We start from the raw sequence: 27,624 nt of genomic DNA, 5'->3' as shown, positions 1-27,624 counted from the left end.
TCAAATTCTAAATCTAAATTGATTACCCATCCTAATTCAGAAATGAGAAGTGATTTGTCTGGGACCGTATTTTATGTAAATAGTTACCAAGTTACATTACAACTTTAATTTAAACATTACAATTTTAAAATTGGTTAGGAATAGTTGAAGTAGCATTATTATTATTCTACTTCAGGATTATTATTTTCACTATTATTATTAGACTGAGACTTTGGTACCTTGGCCAGTGGCAATGTATAGTAAATCTGGGAAAGGTATGATCAAAATTCCCCAGGGATATCTATTGGGTTATATGAAAGTCAGAGATTTAAACCAGATTAAGATTAGAGCTGACTGTCCAGTTCAGTGATTCAGAAGAATAATGAAAACTGCTGAATTCAAAATAATATATGGCAGACTATAAGTAGAGTGCAAATAGTTTTAAACAAATTTCTAATTACTTCCAAGATGGCTATTTGCTCAAACTAGAATTGGGCAGATAATTGATACAAGTCCAAGTGTCACCAAATTGGAAGAAGTTCAAGTATATATTTAATCAAAATTCTGGCAGGAATATCAGGATACAGTTTTAGGAAAATAGGAATTCAGGTATAGGAAATTCAGCTTTTTGGGGACATAGGAAAAAAAAGCAGGGACTCAGCAACTGATAAACTTAACAACAACACGCAGCTGCTGAATGAAAAACTCAGAGGAGAAATTAAATACAACAAAGATGAAGACAAAGTACTTTGCCATCAAGGAATTTATACTCAGGAAGAATAGTATGGAAACTGCATGGAAAGGTGTGCTGGATTTTAAGTCAGAAGACTTGTGTTCAAATCTTAGTTCTGTCACTTACTATTCATGTTACCTTTATTTTGTCACTTAATTTCCTCATTTATAAAAGAGAAGAAGGGAAACAGACCGTTCTAAGGTCCCTAACAGCTTTAAATCTAAGTGGCAAATATTCAAATAATCAAGAGAGTAAAAAAGAAGATATAAAAGTACTTGAGAAGTAGAAAAAAGCATTGTGAGAATTCAAAAAAAAGGAAGAATCACTTCTGACCTGGGATGAACAGGGAAAACTACCTGAATGAAGAGCCCTCTGAATTGAACTTTGAGAGATAGGTAGGCATTGAAATGGCAGAAATGCAAGGTAGAATATTTTAGGAAGCAATTTAAGGAAAGGTGGCTAAAGTGGCATTGGATAGGTGAAGATAATGTTTACTAAATAGAGTAAGATTACAGGCATTTTATTGACAAAGGAATTGGACTTAGTGAAAAGAACAACGATTTTGGAGGTGACAATTCAGTCCCAGAACCTGGGTGTTACTGTCTGTAATATCTTGGGTCACTTAACCTCTCTGCAATTTGATTTCACTGATCTGTAAAGTGAGGTGGTGGGACTAGATGGCCTATGAGGTCCATACTAGGCTACCAGTAAAAGCTTTAAATCAGCTAGAGCTAAAGATACTGGATTGGGTTTTCTAAAGAAAAGAACAGCCCAGAAATTACCCTATCCATGAGGGTTTGTCAAAAGGCCAAAGGTCACTACAAAGATGAGAATATTGGGGGTAGGAATGAAAACCTTTAGAATTCTATAGTGTTTCTTTCTTTGCTATTTTTACTTTTACTAAAAAGGATAATGTACAACTTAAAATAAAAAATTCTCTAGTAACATATAAAAGGCTAAAAACTAAAATAAGAAAAGCCAATTAATTCTAGAAGTAAGAGAAATGGTGTTATTCTACATTAATGCAGAGAGAAATCATGAGGCAGTAGCTTTCTTTGGGGGACTGGGCTGGAATCTTGCCTCAGAGGAACTTGGTTAACCATTGTAGGTCACTTAAATCTCTCAGAGCCTCAGTTTCCTCATTTGTAAAATGAAGAAAATATTTACACTGCATATCTAGCAAACTTTCAAGTGCCATGTGAATGTTGTTATTTTTATGCTCTTTAGTTATATGAATATTTGTTATAACTTTTTTTAATCTATCCAAATTACAATATATATCAATTATCAAAATATTATCAATCATCAACATATAATTCCATGGCAACAGTTGATCCAAATGTTTTTAGCTTCAAGAAGGAAAGTTGTAGGAGCTTCAAACAATGACAAGAAAAGTGAAATTCTTGTTTTGTCTACTGAAGATTGGTACTGGATGGTGATTACTCTTTATTCCAAAGCAACTGCTATCTCACTATCTTATCCTCTTGACATTGCTTAGAATCTTTTTCAGCAATATCAATGCTCATTTTGTGGGTTTTCATTTTGAGTGTCCTATGTCTCCAGAGTATCCATATGGTTTTTCCATGTTCAGATGTAATGTCTGCCTCTCTCATCTACATTTAGTACTTTTTTTTTTTTAAAAAAAGACAATTGTTCAAAAAGAATGAAAAATGGGAGAGATTAGACAACTCATTCTTGACATATGAACCAGATAGAGGAATCTATAGCTTCCCTTTAGACTTAAAGTGGCTACCAATTTACTCAGATTCAACATAGTTGGTATGTACTTCACTCATTAAACAAATGCTTATTGAAAATGGCACATAAATGGTACAGTAGAAAGACTATAGAGCTTGTAGTCAGGAAGACATGAGTAAAAATGCTACTTTAGACTCTAGCTCTGTCACCTTAAATTCCCTTAACTATTCTTCTACTAGATTTTCTTATCTATAAAATAAGGGGGTTGGACTCAGTGGACTGCAAAGTTCCTTTCATTTAAAAATCTATGATCCTATAATCTACTAAATCAACTACATTTAAAGTAGAAATCAAGAGATATTAAGCAAGGAACATTCAGAACTTCCTAATCTAGTCAGGGATTTGGATGGGGGAGGTCTCTTCTTCCCCCTCCCCCCCTTCTTCTTTGTAGATAAACTCTCTGCTTAAATTAATGATTAGCTATCTCACAGAAACTACAATATCTATGGGAACTAGAGAAAATCTGACAGTATCTTATTTATTTAATCTTTATAGCAGATGAAAATTGTTTTGTGAACAGGTCAAATACAAATGCAAATAATATTATTTAAAGTCTCAGATAGGCTACTTGTTTTGTTATGATAACCCTGACGATTCACTGGGAGGGAGAGAAAACACATTTTAACATGAAATTTTCTTTAATAGATCCAGCCCAGGTGGGGAAAAATAACTTTACCTATGGATGAGAAGATCAGTGTTTAACTGGTTAAACTAAACCATAGTCATTGGTTTTGTATCCTATCTGTTGATATGTAACTAGGAAATCCACAGAGGCAGCTCCATTTCTGTATAACATTAATAGGATTGAACTGAGTTTATTGAAAAAGTCTTATAAGTTCTCTCCATAGGTTCCAGTTTTGTGAAGGCTGAACCAATTAGCAATACTTTTTATTTGTATTGTTTGCGGATATTAGTTATCTCACTTCTGGGAAGCTTAAATGTTTTTTAGAAAGTTATGAAATAGGTGAGTATCTGGAAAGATTCTGTTATATATAGAAAGCATGGATCTGATGTTTACTACGTGTGTGATTGTAGACAAGTTTTCTCATCTATAAAATCAGGATATTGGTTAAGATGGTTTCTAAATTTTCTTCTAGAAGACTATTGCCATAGTGTAGGAAAGGATGACAAAGATCTAATGTAGAGAGGTTTATCTTTTGATAATAAGAAGAGGATATTCTCCATATCTGAATCTTATCCTACAGGTTCATTTTGTTATCAGAACTAAACTAATAAAAGAAAAAAAGAGGCTATTAGGAAGAAGCATTGCTTATAGCTCTGAATATTCAATATCTCTAAAAAAGACATTCATCAAGCAAGTGAGGTATTAGGTTAAGAATAGAAATACCAATGCAAACATAATTTAAAAAGTTACTTTCCATTGATGATTTTTTTTTTTTTTTGCCAATTTGTGGACTTTGTGATATCTACAAGTACAAAACACATTGGAGAGCAGTGATTGTATCAACATTTGAATTGTTATTCAGTCATTTCAGTCATGTCCTGCTCTATTTTTTTTTGACAAAGGTACCAGAGTGGTTTGACCTTTCCTTCTCCAACTCATTTTACAGATGAGGAAACAACAGCAAATAGGGCTAAGTGACTTGTCTAGGGTTAGTAGCAGTATGTAAAGGTCTGAGATGGGATTTGAATTCAGGACTTTCTGTCTTCAAGTCAAGCACTCTGTCCACTGTACTATACACCTTGAAGCCCATAAAACAGTTGGGTATTTATATATTAGCAATGCATTATGTTCTTTATATATCAAATAAGACCATTTTTATTTCATAAAACTGGAGTTCAAGGAAAACTATTTATGGGGGTCCTGTTTTAAGAATCATCCAAATGAAAATCCACCAATTTACCAGGGTAAATTGATAAAATGTGTGTGTTTATTTCGAGGTCTCAGGGAAATATTCTTGAGGTATCTATGCCTCTCCTAATTATATCTCTATCTAAATCTCTCTGTGTGTATATATTTAAATATATATATGTACGCACATGTAAATCCTTATTAGTATCATGAAAACAAGACAGACCTTTGAAACAACAGAACAACAAAGCTAGGAAGTCTCTTTGGCCCAGAAATAATCAACACACACATTAATCAACAGGATGATAATCGGTATGGACATGTGCTTATAGTGAACCAAAGAGCCAGAATCTACCATCAAGCTGGAAAATTCCATGATCACATACTTCTTAAGCATCATTTCCTGGGATTTGGTTGGTATTAAAGTCCCTCATCATTTTAATGTCAGCCTGAAAGTTGTGACAGCCAATCTGTTATTCCAGACTTCCTCTGAAAGAGATTATTTTCTTGGCTTCAAAATAGAAAAGCCCCTTTTAGAAAGCACTGCCCTGGACCATTGGTTCAGTTATATTGCATGTCAAATCATATATATCATGTACACAGTGATATACGGTGAATATTCTTTCTTATTATGGAAAAAATGAGCAATATGTTTGTTCCCGGCATCCAGTTTATAATGAGAGCCTATAACTATTTATGAATCTTATTATTTATTTTGGATGAACAAATTATAATTTGTTAATGAAATGAAATTTGTAGTTGAACCTGGGACCCAGAATGGGAACTCATTTCTAAGAACTAGAACTCACATTTATTAATATAATCTAACTAATTCTGTTCTTTTCTGTTTCTCAAATCTGGGATGAAAGAGAGAAGGGAAAGAAGAAAAACCATTCTCAGTTTAGTTTTCCCAGGCTTTTTATCCTTTTATGATTGATATCCATGAAGGTCATGGTTCTGGTAGATAGATAAGAATAATCTTGTAGTGTAGCTTATAGACTGACATCAAGATAGGATCTACAAATGTAAGGAAGGAAGGAGGAAAGAAGGAAGGGAAAGGAGAAGGATGAGATAAAGGAATCTGTATTTAGGGATATAAATGTATACAAAAGGAACATTGTTATGCAATTCTGTAAAATGAAGAAAATAATAGATTTAGTTTTTATCCTATTCTGGTAAGTTCCAATAAATCCTTTGGAGTCAAACCAGTTTTTCTTTTCTTTATTTTCCCCTACATCTCCTCCCCTCAATTAAAAGTTGGAGTACATTCCTGCTTCTGTACATTACTATTGAATGGAAGTGACTTTAGTTTCCTAGAGTTTATAGCTAAATATAAGATCTGGGAGATCTATTCAAGAATTTAACTAGGGACTTGGCAAATTGTGTGTCTATTAATCAAGGACTAATACATAGATTTATATGCTATCACCAGCTTCAGATATAGAGTTGTGGTACATAAGATAACCAAATTTAAAGTCAAGAACCCCTGGGGATTCAAGTCCCTCTTCTGTCAAATACTGCAGTGTGACCTTAGACATGTGTCTTCTTTTTATGCTCTGAGTGACCTGATCAACCAAAGTTGCTTTTGGAAGTGGGAGTTTTCTTCCTGAGAGTTCCCTATACCAGGAGAATCACAGCTCTACTTTTAAATAGAAAACAAAAAGTTGCACCATTATAATAAGAGGGTAGTAAATATTTTTATTACAGTAATGTTTGAACATTGTCTATTGCAGAGAGGAAGGGTCAAAAATCACAGATAATTGACATTTCCAAGCAAGATAAATGATGCAAACAAACACACATAAATTATTTATTTTTAAATATTCTTTTCTTTTTAAATTTTGAGTTCCAAATTTCTCCCTCCTACTGCTTTCCTACCCACTGAGAAGGCAAGCAATATGATATCAATTATACATGTAAAATCATGCAAAATATATTTCATATTAACCATACTTTTAAAAAAAAACAAGAAAAGTAATGTAAGAAAATGATTCTTCAGTTTACATTCAGAGTTCTCTCTCTGCAGGTAGAGAGTGATTTTTTCATCATGAGTCCTTTGGAATTGTCTTGGATCATCGTATTGATCAGAGCAGTCAAGTGTTTCTCACAGTTGATCATCCTTACAAATTGCTGCTATTGTGCACAATAATATCCCAGTTTTCATTTCACTCATATAGGTCTGATCATGTTTTTCTGAAACCACTCCCCTCATCATTTCTCACAGTATAATATACTCCATCATAATCACATGTCACAGCTTATTTAGCCATTCTCCAATTGATGAGTATCCTTTTCTTTTGATTTCTTTGTGACACAGATGCAGGACTGATATCACTGGGAAAAATGTTTTATAAACTTTTGAGTTTAGTGTCAAATTGTTCTCCAGAATGGTGGGATCAGTTTACTACTCTACCAACTGTTCATTAATTTAGAAATATTTAGGAAAAATTAGTTTCTAATTCTTTACCTTTATCTTTCAAGTCTTTGTAGGGAACAGTCTATAAGAGATGAAAGGATATTGAATGTAAATAAGATCTTGGACTCTTAAATGTTCCTGCATATAACTATAGTGAATGATTTTAAATTTACAGTTAAAGGCCTTCATCAAAAAGGGTTTTATATATATATATATATATATATATATATAGTATATGGGATAACTAGTAGCATAATGGATTGAGTGCAGGCTTGAGATCAAGGAAGACTCATCTCCCTAAATTCAAGTATAGTCTCTGACCTTTACTATCTATGTGACCTTGGGCAAGTCACATAACTTTGCCTCAGTTTCCTCATCTGTAAAGTGAGATGGAGAAGGAAATGGCAAAGTCACTCTAATATCTTTTATAAAACAACCCCAAATGGGATCACAAAGAGTCAGACTTGACAGAATAAATACATATGCAAACACATACAGGTATGTGTATGTATATTGTGATATATATTTATATATATATATATATAATGTATGTATATATGCATATAAAATGTGTATATATATATATGTTTATCAGTGTCTGTGTATATCTGTACACATATAAATATATGTTTTTGTGAATCTATATATACAACATAGATATATCTAGCAACCTATACCGGCATGTATATATAATATCTATGTTCCCCTCCTCATTCATTTTGTGGAGAAATAAAAGAAAGACTTTTACTTGTAGAACAATGCAAGTTGCTGCTGTAGACAAGTGACGATAAAGAAAGAGGATAGGAATAGAACTCAGGATCTATTTGTAACTAAAATTGCACTAGATGTTTGTTGCATAAGAACAAGAATCATAAGAACAATATCTAATATGAATAAGTTCTCAATCTCCTCTCAACTGCTTTATTTCCTTCACTTACTTATCTTAGTTCCAACACATACAGTGGCAACTGTTCTCATAGTCTTAGGTACAGACACAAAAGTCAAATCCTATAAAACCCAGATTTTACTGGGGCACAGCAATAATTTTGTAGCTGGTTGTTTGTTTTCAGTGATAGTCCAAGAGACAAGAGGACTTCCCCTGTCAATAGAGGGGAAAATGGTAGGCCAGATGTCTACTTAATCCTTGAAGTTTCATATTTGTTTGTCTTATGATGTTAATTTTGCTTATGACTTTTTTTTTTTTAATAGGCGCTATCCAGATTGTCGCTGCATCAATTTTGGATCTTGGTTTATGCTTTCCTTTCCTGCTGCAATTATTCTTCTATTCTTGTCCTGGATCTGGCTTCAGTGGCTTTTCCTTGGTTTCAGGTAAGTTAATGTTTGCTATTCATGGCATAACTAAAAGTGAATTAATCACCTGCAAAGCATGTACACATGTAAGTATTCACAGGGATGTTGCTTTAACACTATTAACTATAGTGTGCTTTTTGGTCTGAGTTTAGTTAATCTCAAACCTTATCTTATGGAATATTTTTTATTAAAATAGTCAAATATCCTCTTTATATGCTGTCTTTATAAAGCAGTCTTACAGTATTACCATTTATTAAAGTGAGGTTCTAGTATACATATCCTTTGTCTTGACATTATAAAACTAGACTTGCTGTTAATTCAAAAAATTAAAACGTTGTAATTCTATTTTTTATATGAGAATTTAATTTATCAGATATCATATTTTACATTTCTGGAAAAGTAAGTTGGAAATATTCTGTGCTGAGTCCACCTCCCACATGGCATTTCATTTCAATAGAAAAAGAAATGAGTATATATTACTTATAGATAAGATAAGATGGTTAATTATGATCAGGATCACAGCATGCTATGGTTTTAAAGGGATCTCAGAGGCTATTTGGCCCAACCTATTTTTAAGCAAGAATCCCTTTAACTATATGTTTAACAGATAGTCATCTAGTCTGCTTGAAGACTTCCTCACTTCCATTGAGGGAGGAGCTCACTACTTCCCCAAATAGGCCATTCTATATCAATAAAGAACTAGCTTATGCTATAATTTCTGGGAAAAATTTTTTTAAAGGAATCCAACATCAAATACATTGAATTTAACAGAGGAAAAACTTCAAACTGTTTTAGATAGATCAAATGATTTCCCTGTTTAATACATCACAAGGAATGGTTTTTCAGAAAAACCTAAGATATAAATTAAGTACTCACACTTACATAGCCAAATCCAAAAGGGAATGTGATAAATTATTTTTAAGGAGATTAACATAAAATTCATTTTGAGAATAGTATTGTATTGAAATTATTTCAAGGCTCTTTAATAAAACATTTGATATCCTAAACAAGTAAAGAAGGAACTAGATTATAGAGGCAGCAACATTTTTTGCTAACAGGCTTGGGATATTGTGTTCATAAAGGCCTTGGCACAAGGCAGCCCCTTGCCCAGATTTTCATAGCCTGCCTACCTGCTGACATTGCTCTTTCCCTCCTCCCTTTCCTGGGTTCTTTCCAGAGTTGCCAGTTTCTATCAGAAGGTGGGGGATAGCGCTAGAAAAATTAAAAATGTATTTGTCCAGATTGTGTACACAGTGTGTGGCAACCTCCCCCAAGGAAGCCAATGTGTGGCGTGTCACTGAGATCAGCAGGTGAGCAGCAGCAGGGAAAGGACATCTGCATACTAAATGGCTCTATTGGAAATCTGGTTCTTTGGTGAGCCTAAATAATTTCATATTAAGTGCTGCAAGAGGGAGAGGGGACAAGAACTCCAATTCAGGAGTGAATACATCTTTACTTCAGAACCACAGTAATTTCCTCTATTCTTTAAGGCAACCTTCAACTACAAATTTTGAATGCAATTAGTGTTATTTAAAAACAATGTAGGGCAAGGAGGAGAAATTAAGAGCTAAAGGGCAAATGTATTGAAATGTGTTCACTGTGATGGAGTAAAAAAAATCCCACGAAGTACATAAATTAGTTAAAGCCCATAAATCATGATCAGTGACATGTTTAAACAGTTCCCCTCACTGTCTGCTATTGGTTAGATGCTGCACAGTTTCATTCTTAAGCTAATTTTTCAGTGTCCTTTTCAGCCCACCAGGGTACACACCTCCAGAGGCGAAAGATCGAAAAACAGAAATGATAAGCTGGCTCTTTTGGCAGGGTACCATACATTCTGATTAGTGGGCTGGCTGTTAATACAGTTAACTCACCATTATAAATGACCCAAACATATTTGGGAAGGGAGTCCCATTTATCAGTGCCACTGAAGTTTTTTAAATGGAGAGGTTGATGTATTGTCATTTGCTTCATCAGTTCCTTTGTGAAGGCATTAACCTTTGTTTTCAGGAGAGCCAATCTGGTTTTTGACTTAACTCTGTGTAGTCCCAGAATCAAGCAGCATATTCCAGCTAGTATTTGGATAACTATTCATAGGAAGGATGCTTGTTGTTTTTCAGCTGTATTTTTACTACAATGCTATGGATATCAAAGTGACATTTATCATTAAGTTGTCCTTTCAAAATGGTCTATGGATTGTTTTTTTAAGTGATATTAGCATTTCTCATATGACAATGTATAAGTTTTTGTTACTAACTTAATGTCACTCTTTTAATATATTTGTGATTTGATAGACATGCATACTCCATAAAATGATAAAAATCACTAGTTGTTTATCATTAAGTTGTCCTTTCAAAATGATCTATAGATTGTTTTCTAGTGATATTAGTATTTTTCACATGACAAATGTATAAGTTTTTGTTACTGATGTCATTTTTAATATATTTTTTATTTGATAGATACCTATACTCCATGAAATGATAAAAATCACTAGTCATTCATATCTTTTTCATCTTGAGCAGCTTTTCTCTAATTCCTCCCATAAATCCTCCACAAAAAGGCTCATCCAGAGGCCTTTCTCTAGGTCTCTCAGTATTATGTAGATTTCATTAGAATATAAGGGTTATCAGTTGATTATCTCTGTCATGCCATGTGACAGACTCATCTTCCTGATGACATGCTATGTATTTCTAGCATTATTTACAATAATAAGCATTCAACATTTAAATGGTTTATCAAATTCAATTCCATTGTTAGTTCTGTCCATTGATGGTAGTTTAAAAGTTTTGGGTTTTTTTTTTTCCTGGAGGGTGTAATATGTTAGAAATTAGAAGGGGTATAGAGTAAATGATCTCTTTATTCTCTGATCTTCTGATCATTGTTTCATCAACCACCTTGCCCCACAAGGCACATTATTATTAGGGACAAAATGGGGTAGGAGCTAAGACCAAGACCAAGAGATGCTATGCTTGAGACCTCAAAGAATGAGGTGTTTTGAAAAGAAGTACAATATAAAATTTTTAATTTTTATATAGTAATTTTAAACTTTTTTCAACTAGCAAGTATTTTTATTAGTTCTTTCCACCATACCAATCCAATTCAGTAATATTTTATACCCTGTAAAATAAATTCCTCAATACTAATCTATATAATCCGGCAAAATAAATTGCCATATTAGCCATGTCTGAAAATGTATGAAAATCTTTCTGTTGGAAGGTGAGTGGTATATTTCATCTACATTATTTTGGATTTGTGCTTTATCATTATGTTCATCATAGTTCTTAAGTATTTCAATATTGCTTTTCTTCATAATATTGCTATTACTGTGTAAATTGTTCTTTTAGTTATGTTTGTTCTGTACAATTTCTGTACAAAAGTTCCTCCTACTTCTCCTCTCCTTTTCCATTTTATCATTGCTTATGGCATAATAATGTTCCATTGAATTCACACACTACAATTTGCTTAGTTATTCCTAAATTGAAAGATTCTCCTTTAGTTTCCCATTTTGGATAAACAAAAAGTGTACAAAAAAATCTCTGCCCTTGAGGACTGTCATCCTGTAGCGGTAAGACTTATGGACAAGCAAACAGTTAGGGAGAAGGAAGTCCATAATAAAATGTTGAATTAGAAAACTAGAAAGTATAGAATAAGTTGCCCATTGTCCAAAAAAATAATTTTAAAAAAGAAAATCCTTTACAGTGAAGAGGGAAGATTTCACAAAGGAACTAGAGCTGAAAGTGGACTTTAAAAATTGAGAAGTAGACAGATGAGTGAGGGGAGGACACAAACTTCTCTCTATCAGTAACAGGGGAGTCAAGTCTTATTTTGTAAAGCTTACATAGTTGTTTTCAGATGAGAGAAGTGTGGGTAAAAGAATGCTATACTCTTGTTTCATTGGTGCTTTAAAATATCATAATTCCTTAATTCCAGTCTAAAAGAAATGTTCAAATGTGGCAAGAATAAAACAGTAAAAGAAGAAGCCTGTGAAAATGTTATTAAAGAAGAGTATCAAAAACTTGGACCAATGAGGTAATTACTTATATAGCAACAAAGAAAAGAAACTCATGGCATGTATATATGCATGCAAGGATGTATTTTTTCTATGTACTTAAGATAATCAGAGGTTTATAAACTTTTCTAAAACAAACTATATTTCAATATAATTGATTACTTCTTATCCAAAGTATTTTCTTTTACATAACTTAAAAATATTCTGAGGAGTTCACAGGTTTCACTAGAATACCAAAGAGTTCATGACAGAATAAAACTAAGGTTAAATCCTGGGATGGAAAAATGGCCTTGGAATCATGGATATTTTGGGAAATCACAATCTTTCAGTGATTCTCTAAAACTATGTTAGCAAAGCAGTTCTCCAACTTTTTTGTCTCAGGAAATCCTTTAAGTTATTGAGGACCCACCCCCATAAAACTTTTGTTTTACATAAGTGATGGATTTATATATCTATAGCAATAGATATAGAGATATAGATCTTTATCATGCTAGAAAGCCAAGCCTAGAATCAGGGGGACTCCTTCCTTAGTTCAAATCTGGTCTCAGACACTTTATCTGTGTGACTCTGGGCAAGTAATTTAACCCTGTTAATCTCAGTTTTCTCATCTATAAAATGAAGAAAATGGCAAATAACTCCAATATTTCTGCCAAGAAAATCCCAAAGAGATTGACATGAATGAAAATGACTTAACAGTAATAACATTAAATATTAAAACATTTTAGTATTATTTTGAAAATAGATTCCTACAAAAGATTTCAGGGAATCCCAAGAGATTCCTGGACCATACTTTGAGAACCACTGAGCTTAGCAATTTTTCCATTCTGCCTTGGTAGAGGGATAGCTATTCAGGAGTTGCTACAACCAGTGAAATCATAGATCATAAACAAAAGATGAACTGATAATGTGTTGATTATGTTCACACAACCTGACCATTTCAACAAAAATTTATTAAGCACTTACCATGAGGAAGCACTTTCAGATAGTCTGTGGTCTTATGGGGTTTGTATTCTAGAGTATTAACTATGTTACAACATGGATTTGGACTTTGCCAACAGGTTTCAAGAAATTATAACCTTGGTCCTCTTCACCATAATGGCCCTGTTATGGTTTACCCGAGATCCTGGCTTTCTTCCTGGTTGGTCCTCACTTTTTCCACAGTAAGTGGCACTCCGTCAAATTGTCTTAAATTTCTCTTTACTTTTCTTCTGCTGACATCTGTAACTGAAAAAAAGTCATTGTGTAATTACCTACAAAATGAGAGTATAATTGGGTTAATTGTTCTCTAATGCACATTCTAGCTCTGATATTCTGGGTTCTACTCCAAATTCTTTTGAAATCACCGCATGAATTTATCCAAACTCTTTGTGGTTTTAGTTACTATGAAACAATTGGAATCTCAGAGTTTAAAGGAACCTCAGAGATCACCTAGTTCACACCTTACTTAGAGCATAAATCCCATTGATTAGTACCAAATTATTACTTATCAATAAGTAAGCATTTCTTGAAGTTTTGCTCTGGCCAGGCACCGTGTTAAGTGATATAGGTATAAAGAATTTAAGTGACTCATATAAATATCACACAGAATGGACAAAGTGTAAGTGGGTTATAATTTGCATAATAGAAGGGCATACCCAGATTGAGAACTTAAATTCATTTAAATAAAACATCATGTGATGATAGTTGTGCCGATCAAATGAGAATTTAGCTTTGTAAACCTTTTCTATGTGAAGGTCAGTGCACTTTTTCTTTGCCTCCTCTTTTTTTATGGTAGTATATTACAATGGAAATGGTGAATTTGAATTCAGAACCAAACTGGGAACTTTTGCTCTGTCACTTATTTTTATGATTTTAATTTTTTTATTTTATCACATTACTATTATTATCATTACTATTTTTATTGAGGCAATTGGGATTAAGTGACTTGTCCAGGGTCACACAGCTAGAAGTATTAAGTGTCTGAGGTCAGATTTGAATTCCGGAACTCCTAGCTTTAGAGCTGGTGCTCTATCTACTGTGCCATCTAACTGGCCCTATTTTATGATTTTAGACAAATAATTTGATCTCTAGGCTGCTGTGTCCTTATCTTTAAGTTGAGGAATTTAAAGTCATATAGATCCTTTACCTTACATCAATGATCCTAAGATCCCCATTTTAAAGAGAAGGAAATAGAGAAGGGAAGTGACTTATTCAATGCCATACAACTTGGATTCAAGCACCTTCCTGATGCCAGAATATGATTTTGTCTTAGATCAGGTATTAGCAAATAATGGCCTGCATATGTGGGCTGTTCAAAGACAAATGGCAGGCTGAATTGAGACCATAAGCTTGCTGACCCATGTGTTAAGACCATTTATCTAGGAGAGCAGTATAAATGGAGACAGGTAAAAAAAGAAAAAGTCAAGAATAGAAAATAATTTGTAAATGAAGATGAACTCAAATTAGTTTTGTGACTCAAATGAAATTCCTGCAAACCTTGTGTGGTTTGGTATCTATTTATACTATATTAAAACATTTCTACCTAAACCATTGTAGGAAATATAATGGTAGCTTTATGTGTGTGTGTACACACATATAAACATATTATAAAATAAGGTAATTTCATTATGTGTGATTATGAAAATATGGCATACCTCTTCTCTATTTGGAATTTGGATCTATTCATAGGTTATCCAAATACCATGTCTTATTGGCTACCTCCTAGTGTTTCCATCCCATCTGTTTGGACCTGGTTAGAAAGCAATGTGTCACTTCATATTAAACAAAATGAGGTTACAGGGAAGCTTAGGCTATCTTGGCAAAATATAGAAGCAGCAATTACAACTGAAATAAAAGAAACCCAGCACGACTATTGCTGTAGATGCTGGTGTCTTCAATAGAATGACTCACTCCATGATGACTTTTTGCTCGGTCAGTAAAGAAAATAAATTTGTTTTCAAGCAAGTCAGACTCATTTTAGATAAGGTATTATAGTGAAAAAGAAAATGCTTTATCTGGATGATTATGATTTTCAGATAGATACTGAGGATTGCCATGTTATGAGATAGTCAAATAATATCTCTCCTCTTTTTTCCTCACCTTCTCTATTTGTATACACACATACACATATGTTTTGAGGCTATGATTATACCTGTGTAGTAACTCTCACCATGTAAACCCCCTCCACTGGCAAATTATAGTCTTGTAGATTTATCTAGGACATTAAGGAGTTATTCAATTTGCTTCTAATATATATTAGAAGCAAGACTTTTAAACCCATATTCTCCTGATTTAAAGGTTAGTCAAATTTCCACAATACTATATTATTTTCCTAACCTTTATTTAATTAGACACTCACTATGTTCATATTGTATTAGACTTCTCAAGGTAGCAGCATGGAAAGGTATTGACTTTGGGAGATAAGCTCTATATAAATGACTTTCTAATCTGTAGCTTTCTAGTTTTCAAAGAGTTGAAGGTCTTTGGAGATTGCCATACTGTTGACTGCCAAATGGTTCTAAAGACATCTGGTTTTGGGTCTACCTTCTTAAAACATCTTATAGAGCTAAAAGGACTGCAGATGCCATCTAGTCCAACCTATTTATTTTCTAGAGAGAGGAAGTTTGCCCAAGGTGGGGTGTGATTTTTCCCAAGGTCATATGAGTAGTGTGTCAAACAGAATTTTGAATCTAGCTTCACTTGACTATAGACACAATGGTCTCTCCATCGTACATACTGTTTTTCTCTTTTATTTTTATTACAGCCATATAAAATAACCCAAATTGCATTTCATAGATTCATAAATTTTGAGCTAGAAAGAACCACAGTGGCCATCTAGAACTATCCCCTCATTTTACAGATGAGTTGACATGGAGGGAGATTAAATGACTTACTCATAGTCACAAGTATTAAGTAATAGATGAACTTCAATCTATGTCCTCTAAGTCCAAATACAGTTCACTTTTTATAAGGATAAATGAATTTCTCTGAGTTAATAGGAACACAGAAAATAAAGTGCTTCTGCCTCTAACTCATTGAACTTGTTGACACCTAGGTTACTAAAAGTCCCTATAATATTGAAATCACCAATTGAAACCAAAAGTAAATAAACCAGTCATCAGTTGAAATGATTAAACTATGCTCATTATAAGACTGGAGATTTATTTTGAAGAGGAGGCTATTTTCAGTGCCTGTAAAAAACATTTGTATTTTGTTCCCACTGGAGTCTGGCATAAATGAAGATAGGTGTGAGTTGTAAAACATGTTGCTAAGCCTTGTCTATACTTGCTCCAACTTCGATGTGCTTACAATATAATTAAGAATTGATGGCAATAAATCAAAGGGAAAAACTTTTCAGTTGTGTAATTCAAGACTGAAATTTGACATGTACATATTAACTCTCATAAGAGCATCTCTATTTGTCCCTAATAGTTTGCCCACAGGTTCTGAATACCTGAGAAATGTTTTTCTTCCAGTGTGTAGAATATGGATGCTTATGAACTGTCATTCAGATTTCCCTTCCACCATATCTCTGAATAACTCTCTCCTGAATGCTGGTATAGCTACATAGCGGGGTTGGAGTGGGAAAAGGAACTAGAACCCACAGCTAAAAATAATTCCAGCTGAAAGCACCAGGAAAGCATGCTAACCTTATTATTTACCCTTTCCCCACCACCATTAATATAGAGACAAGCTTCCAAGTGTTGGACTGTACATCAATTATAGCTTCTCTCTCTCTCTGTTGGTTCCAGCTATTTTCCTTCATATACAGGCACTAAAATACAGTGTTTACACCCCCTCACATCATGGTCCTAATTTTCTGAATCAAAACATACTCAGTGCAGAATAGCAAACAGATTGAGGGGATAGATTTTGCACTGTCATGTTACACAAAGGATCCTAAAATATTGACAGTACAAGGAATTTGGGGACATACCTAAAACTACAGGTAGATGCCTGCCTCAGACACTTTCCTCCTCCAGATCTCTGTCTTTCCATACCAATATCCTCAGAGACCGAAAAAAGTTACCCACTTTACTTAGTACTCCAGAACACACACACACACACACACACACACACACACACACACACACTTGAGCTGATTTGGAGGTTAGGGGATACCCTACAACTTTCAGTGTAGAAACTCCCTTTACTGATGCAGGCTGATTTTAAACTGAGAAGTTAGAAGATGTGTCATTGTCACACAGCAACAATAATATCAGAAGCAAGACTTAAATCCTGTGTATTGCGACTTCAACAAAGACTGGTACACTAACATTAAGCAATAATTCTGAGACTTTGAGGTATCCATTTGTATACAAATGATTTGGGGGGACTTAAATGATGTTCATTTTTATGATTTTTTTTCATAAAATAAGTCATAAATAGCTTCCCATTACTTATAAGATGGTTCATTTAATATTTTGTTCCTGTAACTTATGAACACTGTTTAATATATTATTTATTTTCCTTAGGTACTCAAGCTTTGTTACAGATTCAACTGTTGCCTTAACCATAGGCATCCTTTTCTTCTTGATTCCGGTCAAGAAGTTGACTAAAACTACACCTACTGGAGAAATCAGCTGAGTATTATTTAAAATTCTGGGTTATATCAGTATCATGTTTGTGGATAACCTAATCCATTTTGTCAAAACAATAAAAACAGGGAGGCCCAACAATCTCAGTAGACACACAAAGTTGTAGTGTAAACAGAGGTATATCTGTATGTATGTGTACTCGTGTGTGTGTGTGTGTGTGTGTAAAAAGAAATGAAGGGAAAAAAACAGAAACCAAGGTAAATGTTTAAATATTAAAAACCTACAGATATATGGAGAAGGGGCATGGGAATTTAGGGGGGGAAAGGAATAGTTTAGGGTTTTTTGTAAATTAGAAATATGTGCATACATGATATACATATACCTTTTTGGTATAACATTTTTACACATGTATTGCTCAAATATTTTTAAAATAGCTTGTTATGCCTTTCTTTTTATGTCACTCATTTCTACTAATTAAACCCCATTCACTTTCCACCATACATATTGAACCTTCCTTTGTAGCATGTGACAGGGAAGGAGACACATTTCATCATCTCTTATCTGAGATCAAAACTGATTACTCAAAATTCAGTTCCACTGAAAGGTTTTCTTTTTTAAAAGATGGCCATTCCAAATATATTTTATATGGATATTCCAATCATATAAGTATATAGTTCCCTGGCTTCCATGGTTGCTAAAACGTGTACATTAGGCACTTGCTGGATGAATCAGTGAGTGTGGATTGATAAGGATTCCAGGAATGGTATAAACATGGGAATCTTCAGAGAATATGAAAACTTCAGCTCAGAGGCATCTCCATCAGCAGTACAATCCAAAAGCATTTTGCTGTTTGGTATTCTAGTGGTGGCCAGTAAGCCATGTTCATGGACAGTGATCAGAGTAGTTATTAGAATTATGGATGAAGGAGAAACTGAGATTTACTGTTAAGTGAAGGGGTAGGGAAAGAACAGGACTACCAAGGTCAAAGATATACACATTTTTCTCATCTGGTACTAGTAGTGGGTGATTGGGAAAGAGCAAAAACAATTGTTGTTAGATTATCACTTTGTGATAACTTTGTGATTAACAAGATCCCTTGTTAAACATAAATCAAAGAGAAGTCCTAATCCACCCCATGTAATAAGTTATTTTGGAGTTATTTCTTTAGATCTGGGCTTCCCAATCTGGAACTGACTTGGTTCTGGACTATGCTACTATTTTAATTTCATTCTCAGTTTCCCACCCTTGTTTCCATTTTCTGTATATTTCTTTAAAAAAATTTAAATTCATCAGTGAAATTCCTGGATATTTGTAATTGATTCTTTCCAGGGGTCCTCAAACTACGGCCTGCGGCCAGATACAGCAGCTGAGGACATTTATCCCCCTCACCCAGGGCTATGAAGTTTCTTTATTTAAAGGCCCACAAAACAACGGTTTTGTTTTTACTATAGTCCGGCCCTCCAACAGTCTGAGGGACAGTGAACTGGCCCCCTACTTAAAAAGTTTGAGGACCCCTGCAAAACAATCTTTCCCCTATTCTCTGCTTCTGATTCATTGTCATCATTGGTATTTAGTTTATTTATTTTTAAAGGATTTCATTCTCCTTAAAGTCTTCCTTTCCTCTTGAATTGACTTCTCCCATTGAATTTTTGACCATGGGATCCAATATATTCCTCTATCTGGTGGCTCTAAAATCATCTCTCTTAAAATCTAGGATGCCATGCAAAATATAAAATTTAACCATCGTCTTTTCCCCTGATCAACCTCCTTATTTACCTTAGTCTCTGAGATGATCTAATTACTTCCTCCCAAGATGTCTATCATTTGTTCAGCAATTGATTCCTCATATTTGGTCAGAAGGATTTCCTCATTCATCAGAATTCAGTAGGATTTGTTACTATGTAAATGTGTATCTATTTAAATAGTTGATTGCATTGTGATAGTCATATAGATTAATAGGCATACCACTTTATGTTGAATAAAACTAGTGTTTAACACACTTAGGCAAAAGGGACCAGAGAGCAGATGAATGTTATATGCCAAAAGTTTTCGAAACATTCTTAATGTCCTAACTAATGACTTGTAACTAGCAAGTATTAATTTTTTCTTTTCTCCATGCTTTCCTTTAGCTGGAATTTTGGTAAGTATGACACAAGTGGGTACTGTCTTTTCATGATGTTACTTAGAAAAGAGCAGAACGTTTCCTAGATCAATCAACAAGCATAAGTTCAATCATTACGATGCACTAGTAAAGAAAAAAAAAATAGTACCTGCCTTTAAACAATTCACATTTGCATGGGGAAGACAATATAAATATCAATAGATATTTACAAAATGCATAGAGAACAAAACCTTGGATACAGATAAATAATAGCTACCTATTAAAAAAATCTCTGCATAAAAGTTCTTAGGATAAGTTTGGCTTCCTAGATCTTTTTGCTTAGAATACCCATTGGAATGTTGCATAATAAACTCTATAGTCTGAGAATTTCATTATGCATGGTGATATTGGATTTCTTTGGAAATAACATTAAAGAGATTTTACTCCCCTTTTCCCAAGTTTTTACAATACAGCTTCCTATCTAAGCATGGTTTATGCAGCATTCTCAAAATCCAAGCCTTTTCCTGGCTATAGAAATCCAAATCTCCTTTCTTCTTGAATGTTCTTTATAATTAGAAAAGGAATCTTCTATATTTGTTGGACAATAGCTATTATAACTGTTTCCAGTGCTGAAAACAAGGTTACCTTTAAGTATCATGTCATATGGTTATTTTTCAAACAATATTTGAACTTCAAATTCTTCTTCTTTTTTTTTTCTAGCTGCTTTTGATTACTCTCCGCTGATTACTTGGAAAGAATTCCAGTCATTCATGCCCTGGGACATAGCTATTCTTGTGGGTGGTGGGTTTGCCCTGGCTGAAGGATGTAAGGTAATAAATCCTGTAGATTTTGGACTAATTGTGCCTGTCCAAAAAGAAAGAAGGAAAGAAAAAGAAAAAAGAAATAGAAAAAAATCAGAGAGACTCAATCTTCCCCTACATTCAAGTTCATTTTATCATTTCCATAATGTAGATTTCAATAGTCATATACCTAGTAGACAATACAGATGAGATCAGAGTTCAAGGATTTTTACAGAGTATAAGCATAACAGATTTATTTTACAGTTTTCAGCATGACAAAAGGAAATAATGCAGTTTAGATTAAAAGTCTCACTCCATGAAATAATATTAGTATAGTGGAGGCATAGAAAAACTAACTCAGCTCATAGGAAAATTAGATATAAAAAGGCAAATTTGTCTTCTAGATATGGCGCCTTCACTGATATATGTGTACAAAATGATGGAATTCATTTTATACTGGCAAGTTTAAAATGGCATTATTATACCTTGGATATAAACTCAAACCCTTTAAGAATATTGGTCATTTATATTATTCAATACTCTTGATAATCAATAAGGGGCCTATTACTTTTTTGGCTTCTCTAGAGAATAATTGTGTGTTGAATATTCAGGAAGAAAAGTTTCCTCTAGAATATGTATTACAAATGGTGTAGTCTATGCTAAGGAGCAATTTGCTTCTGGGTATCAATCTGTAGCATCTTCATATTTGGATTTTGAAACTCCTAAAAGTTCCTCTGTATATATGAGTGTGTCACTGAACTTGTTTGGGCCTCAGTTTCTTCATTTGTCAAATGAGGGAATTGGATTAAATGGCCTCATGTTTTTTCTACCTATCAATGTATCATCTAAAATTTGATATAGTGAACTTCTGCCTAATTCAATTATATCCTAGTCATATGAGCTGACTGACCTAGATCTAGGACATTCAGTCTAGTTGAACTATAAGGAGCTGGATGGGTTCTTGAATTTAACCTTCTCTCTTGGCCAGGCTTAGAAATTTTAGTTTGGTATAAAAATCTCAAAACAGAACCAAACTTCCACATGTTTCTAGGATAGCCCTTTTGTTAATATCCAGATTTAGAAGGTAAGAATTCCATGGATCATGGATTCAAAGAAATTTGCCACTGTAACCTTTATAGAGAAATTGATACAATTTCAGATTCTAAGGAAAGGTTTTCCAAATTATAATTATGAATCTACTTCCATATCCCTGGTATTGGACCAGAGCAGCTTCTATGAGCACTCCTCAACATCGACTACCATTATACGGTTTTTGAAATGTTATTACCAGTTTTCTTTTTTTTAATCAAATTTTCCATAGTCTGGCTTCCATAATCTCCTTCCATAAACTATTTTCACAAACTGACTTCTTTTATGAACAGAAAAAAAAAAAACAGACCTAGAGGTACAGTTAGAATAAGAGTCAATGAGAACTCCTTTTTCTTAGAATCAAACTACAGAGAATTATGGTTATTACACAGATCTAGATATTCTGGAAACTTGCTTTGAAATAGGAAAAAAGAGTTTTATTTTTATAGATAAGAACATTGCTTTGCTGGAAAACTTACTATGTGAGGAAGAAATTTTTAATAAGAACTAAATAACAATATAATTTTATTTGTTTTGTAGATATCAGGATTATCTCATTGGATTGGCCAACAACTAACGCCTCTGGGTTCATTACCAGTTTGGTCTACCATCTTTATATCTTCTTTACTTGTCACTTCTTTAACAGAGGTAGTCAGTAATGCAGCTACTATAACCCTTCTCCTGCCTATACTGGCACCTCTGGTAAGTATTCGGTTTACTATTATTAATCTTGTTGAGAGAAAAGATTATAATCAAATCAAGTAGCCATTGCTACTAGAAAGGGGATGCCAATCTATTCTTCTTTGTCTCCATTCACCATCTGTGAGTTTCTGAATCAAAATACCCTTCTTTAGTTAGTAGTTTCATATACATTTTGTCTCAATATATTAGAATGTAAATTCCTTGAAGGTTTGTATGTCTTCATGTTTTTAATCTGTATTCAGTGTGTACTATAGGGATTGGCATTTGGTAATCCTTCATTACTGCTTTTTCTTTTGTTACTTCATTAATCCATAATATAGAACCATTGTGGTTCCCATGGACACTCAGGTCATCTGTCCATTAGTCTTTAGTAGTAGTAATACTCTTTAGAATATCTATTAAATACATTATATATTTATTACATTGTATATTTTGTTATATGTTAAATCATTTGAGTACAATTTAACATATAACAAAATATATAATGTATTATATCATTATTAATCATTACATAGCCTTATATTGATGCCCATTACAAGAAGGGGGAGGGGAGATTATGAGAACACCTGGTTTTTAGTTTCATTGCTACAATAAGAAATCTTCTTTTAGTTTTTTAGGTTTTTCACGAGCTTTTATCAGAATCTAAAAGTTATGAAACAATCAATGACCAGGTTAATTGGAATTTAGATCTAATACAAACATCTCTCACTCAAATGCACTTTAATTCATATTTCTCTCTTTCTCCCTCCTTCCCTGAAAGATAACATAAAGTGTTTGTCAAACAACCGAAAAACATTTATTTTGTGCTTAGAGTTTTAGTACTTTTTGGTCCAGAGGAGATACTAGGAAGGAAAAGAAGATGAAAAGGAACATAGAAGAAAGCATAAGACAAAAAGGGTGAATACCATAGGAAGGGATGTGAGATGCTCATTTTTCCCTTCCTCATTTTTTTCCTCTAACACTGGCAAGTAGTTAAGCACAACTTACTTTTATTTAACTCTTTGTCTAGCACACAGTGCACTCATTTCTATGTGAAACACATTTCCTAGTGTGACAAGTGAATTACAGTGAAAAGAAAGTACTTTACATGAAGATTTCTCTTCTGGTTGTAAAAACTGATTGGTATTCTTAAAACTGCCAACCAGTGTCTGCTAGCTGCCATGTTGCTATGTCAAATAGGGAGAAATTGTGTGGGTAAAATAGTTTCGTTGATTTTCTTTTCAAAATTGGAGGGGAGAATTATGTGGGGAACAAAATAATATGAGTAAATATATTGCCATGACAGTTTTCCTATAGTCAGTCCCTGGCTTATTAACATTTAATTTACAAACAATTTATGCTTACAAATAAGGGGATTCGTGGTCTGAAATCTTCATTAGTATTGGGGGTGGTGAGGGTATGAGAGTGGGGAGAGGAACCACTATCATTTGAGCCTCAATTAGAATAATTGAGGAATAACTCATTTTAAAATATGCATTCCTTTATGCAAATATGGAAGTATAGTCAACAAGCTACTGGCAATCTGCATATAGTACACATTAATTATAGATTTATTTAATTGAATTGGTGTCTAAACATTTTTATGCCTCTCTTTTTCCCCCACTCCCATGCTTTTAGATTCATGGGAGGTGAAATTAAAAAATAATCACCAGATTCAGAGGTATAAAGTATGTTATAGAATATCTAGTTCAAGCCCCATGTTATACAAATGAGGAAATTAGAGTCCAGTAAAGTTGTGACTTCCAGTCTTTATGTCCCTATTTAAAATTTAAATGTTTTTGCCATAGGAAAAAATTATTAATAGTAATTAGTTCTGGCTACCATTAAAATATTAGTATTGCATATTTCAGGTACATTGTGAGTTAAATATATTTTTAATGAGGTGATGAGGGTATGTGTCATGGACTATTTTAAACATTGTCTCAGGGGGAAAAAAGAAGCAATTTGGGTTAAGTGACTTGCCCAAGATCACACAGCTAGGAAGTGTTAAGTGTCTGAGGTCAAATTTGAACTCAGGATCCTCCTGACTTCAGGACTGGTGCTCTATCTACTGTGCCACCCAGCTGCCCCCTTAAATGTTGTTTCTAAGGGAAAATGTAGTCTGAATTTGAAATAAATGACTGGCAAATTTTGAAGTATACATCCTGTTTATAAATTAAAAGATGACCTCAACTTTAGTTTCTTATTTGAAATAATCTCTTTGTTATGATGAAGCAGCTAGGTGGGACACATACAGGGTAATTAGACCCTGAAGAAGCCATTTAAATCTTTCTTTTTTGGTTTTCTCATTCGTAAAATGAGTCAAAGAAGGAAATGACAAACCGCTCCTGTTATCTTTGCCAAGAAAATACCAAATGGACTCATAGAGAGTCAGATAGAACTAAGTGAAACTATTATGATATTAAAGATCCAAAGAGATCTACATTGTCTCATAAAGGGCCACAATTGTGTAACCATTTTTTTCTTTTTGTAGTAACAAAGAACACTTGTATTCTGTGCCCAAGTTGCTCATTGAAAAAGTTTGAAAACAACTCACTGATCTAAAAAGGAACTTTTCTATGGATTAAACCTTTTTTTTTTAATTTTTGAAAGTTGTAACTGTAAAATATACATTTATTATTTTATAAATCAATATTTAACCTGCTGCTGGGAAAGTTTTTTTGAAAATTTATTAATTTAATTTTTGTTTCATTATTTTGTCTCAGATGTCCTCAACATCCTTTCATTTTTCTTATTCAATAGGCTGAAGCTATTCATGTGAACCCTCTCTATATTTTGTTACCTTGTACTTTATGTACTTCGTTTGCATTCCTCTTGCCAATCTCAAATCCACCCAATGCCATTGTCTTTTCCTATGGCCATCTGAAAGTCATTGACATGGTAAGTGATTACAAAGAATAAGATCTTGACTTGCATGTGGCATGTTTTAATTTCTCTTTTGGGGGGGAAATGTGATTTCTATTTCACTATTAATTGATAAAGCAACTGGATTTTGTTTTTTTGTTTGTTTGTTTTGTTTTTTTAATGGAGATGATCTGAGAGGAGCTTATTTTATTAAATTATCAGGCCTACAGTTTTTTTAAAAATGAAATCATTTTTAGTGATTTCATGGAATTGGGAATAAAATTTATGATTAGGTATTATTTAAATGCCTGGCATGATTGATAGAACTTGGAATGATACTTTACTTTTAAAAAGGTCTCCATTTAAAAAAAAAAAACTTAAGGATATAAACTATCAATCTATATTCATTAAGGGCATGCTTTCATATGCAGTAAATAAAACTAAGGATTTTTATGTTTCTTGTCCTCTTGAAATTCACATTTTAAGAGTTGGCGCAGTGATCCAGTCACCTAGGCCAATACCAATGAATGCTTATGAAGGAAATATGTACTTATTTGTAGTTGTTAAATGCAAAAGACTAAATGGCTTAATATAATAAAAAGTTTTGTACTTAACAAAAAAATCTGCATGTATGCAACACAAGAAATAGCTTATGTTTCTATACATCATAAATTGATATAGGAGTCATAATGATTCATAAATGTAAAGGATCCATTTTACCAGAGGTCAGGATCAAATTAGGCTAACCTTTGTTTGCATGCTTGTTTGTTTTTTGTTTTTAGTATTTTAAAATTATATTTAAAGATGCAAAAATGATTCTTAGCTGTGGAAATATAAAATACAGACTTCCATTATAATTTGCTGATCCTTGATCTACATTAGCCATTTACATTTTTAATGTGGGGACATTTGGGAGGAATACAAGTAATAACTACAAAGCAAGTTGAAATAAGAATAATAAGAAATAGTCTTATTTCTGGTCTGTGTCTGGTTTGAGTCACCAAATAAACAGTTTAAAGAAGTTTTTAAGATGCTGTAAAGATTAAAAAACGTAACCATAATTTTAAAAAGTCAGCGAAATTAGTATTACTAAACATGGAGAAAGGAACATTGAAGCCTCATCTTTCCTGAAATAATATTTATCAAATATTGTACAACTCAATTATATTACATTTGATTATATTAAGGTTTTGCAGAGATTATGCCTTTAAATTATACCCCATGAAATATAATAACAAAAGCCACAAAACACTGATTACACACGTGGTTAAAAATAAAAAATAAGAATTTCCTAATGCAAGTAGTTGTTAAACATTAAAATGAGTTACCAACACAAGTTGTAGAATTTTCTTTTTAAGAATGGCTCAAAAATGGCTTATTTATAGTCTTAGATATCCTTTCCAGGTAACTTACAACTCCATGATGATTTCTTTAGATTAGAACATCCTGTATTACTGGAGGAAGAATCTCTCATTTACAGAACAGTGACTCATATTTCTCCTCAAGGCTGTGTAAAAATATAATATAGTAAATCATAAAACGGCGTTCAAATCATCTTTTGGTTTCCCTTTCAAGAAATTAATTTTTGTATTTTATTTTTGTTTAAGGTTAAAGCTGGTTTGGGCATTAATATCATAGGTGTTGCTGTAGTAATGCTTGGCATTTTCACGTGGATGGTACCCATGTTTGACCTTCATACATACCCAAGTTGGGTTTCTGGAACAAATAATAATACATTGCCATGACCATCAAGCAGAATGGATCTTCCAATTATTGTACAAGTCATTTTGATAAACATTAAGAGCACATCAAGACCATACAATAAATGGTTAAGTTGGAGAATATTTGAGGGGTTAAGAAAAAAGTGCAAGCCCTACAAATCATAATTGCTATTCTATTGAACATTCCAGGAATTCCTTCATTTACTGTAATTACTCTCAAGGAAGCATGGTAGAATGTCAAGTTTGTGGTTAAAAAAAAAAAAAAAAAAGACCTGGGATCTAATCCTAACTCATAGCTATAAATGTATGATTCTGGACAAGATATCTAACCTTTTTGTGCCTTAGGCGATATCCTAGGTGTTTTCTACTAAGAGGGTTGAATTTTATTTTGATGGAATTCCGATACTGATACTAAGAAGATTCCTTGTGCAAAAGAAATCATAGACTATGTATTTGTTTATTATGATTACTTCAGCAGGATCCACAACCCCTTTGAGAAGAAGGCAATATAATTCCTTTGCCGTCATACAAAGCATCATCAAGCAATCCATGATTGACATTGAACTTGTGTTATTTGCTTGTTTATAGAAGGTTTACTCTTCAGTCTTCCAAAGATATCAGTCAACTTGTATTATCATCAAATTGGGGTTTCTAGTTCATATTTATATTTACTTGAGGCATGGCATGAAGCTATGAACTTTCATTTTTTTTTTCATTCCTATACTTTATTTGAAGTAAAAAAAAATGTATAAAAAGAGTGTGATATTGACCATCATCCTGACATGAAAACTGGAACCATGAAAAAATTGAATCCAATTCTTGTTTAATTTTT

General features: G+C 33.2%; 1 protein-coding gene across 1 annotated transcript in view; it reads left to right on the top strand.

The window, feature by feature from the left end:
• The window catches only part of SLC13A1 (solute carrier family 13 member 1), a 79,335-nt gene extending 52,363 nt beyond the window's left edge, over window positions 1-26,972 (top strand). Inside the window, exons 8-15 of the mRNA XM_023504843.2 lie at window positions 7,909-8,028; window positions 11,941-12,039; window positions 13,078-13,179; window positions 17,473-17,579; window positions 20,357-20,466; window positions 22,066-22,227; window positions 24,970-25,107; window positions 26,679-26,972. Coding sequence (XP_023360611.2) covers window positions 7,909-8,028; window positions 11,941-12,039; window positions 13,078-13,179; window positions 17,473-17,579; window positions 20,357-20,466; window positions 22,066-22,227; window positions 24,970-25,107; window positions 26,679-26,816 — 976 coding nt within the window. The 3' untranslated portion in view covers window positions 26,817-26,972. The remainder of the gene's footprint in view (window positions 1-7,908; window positions 8,029-11,940; window positions 12,040-13,077; window positions 13,180-17,472; window positions 17,580-20,356; window positions 20,467-22,065; window positions 22,228-24,969; window positions 25,108-26,678) is intronic.
• The last annotated feature ends 652 nt before the right edge of the window (window positions 26,973-27,624 follow it).

The sequence above is a fragment of the Sarcophilus harrisii genome, chromosome 5 (genome assembly GCF_902635505.1).
Source record: "Sarcophilus harrisii chromosome 5, mSarHar1.11, whole genome shotgun sequence".
Taxonomy (NCBI): Eukaryota; Metazoa; Chordata; class Mammalia; order Dasyuromorphia; family Dasyuridae; genus Sarcophilus; species Sarcophilus harrisii.
The sequence above is the reverse complement of the archived record's forward strand: the minus strand, read 5'-3'. Positions and strand labels throughout refer to the sequence as shown.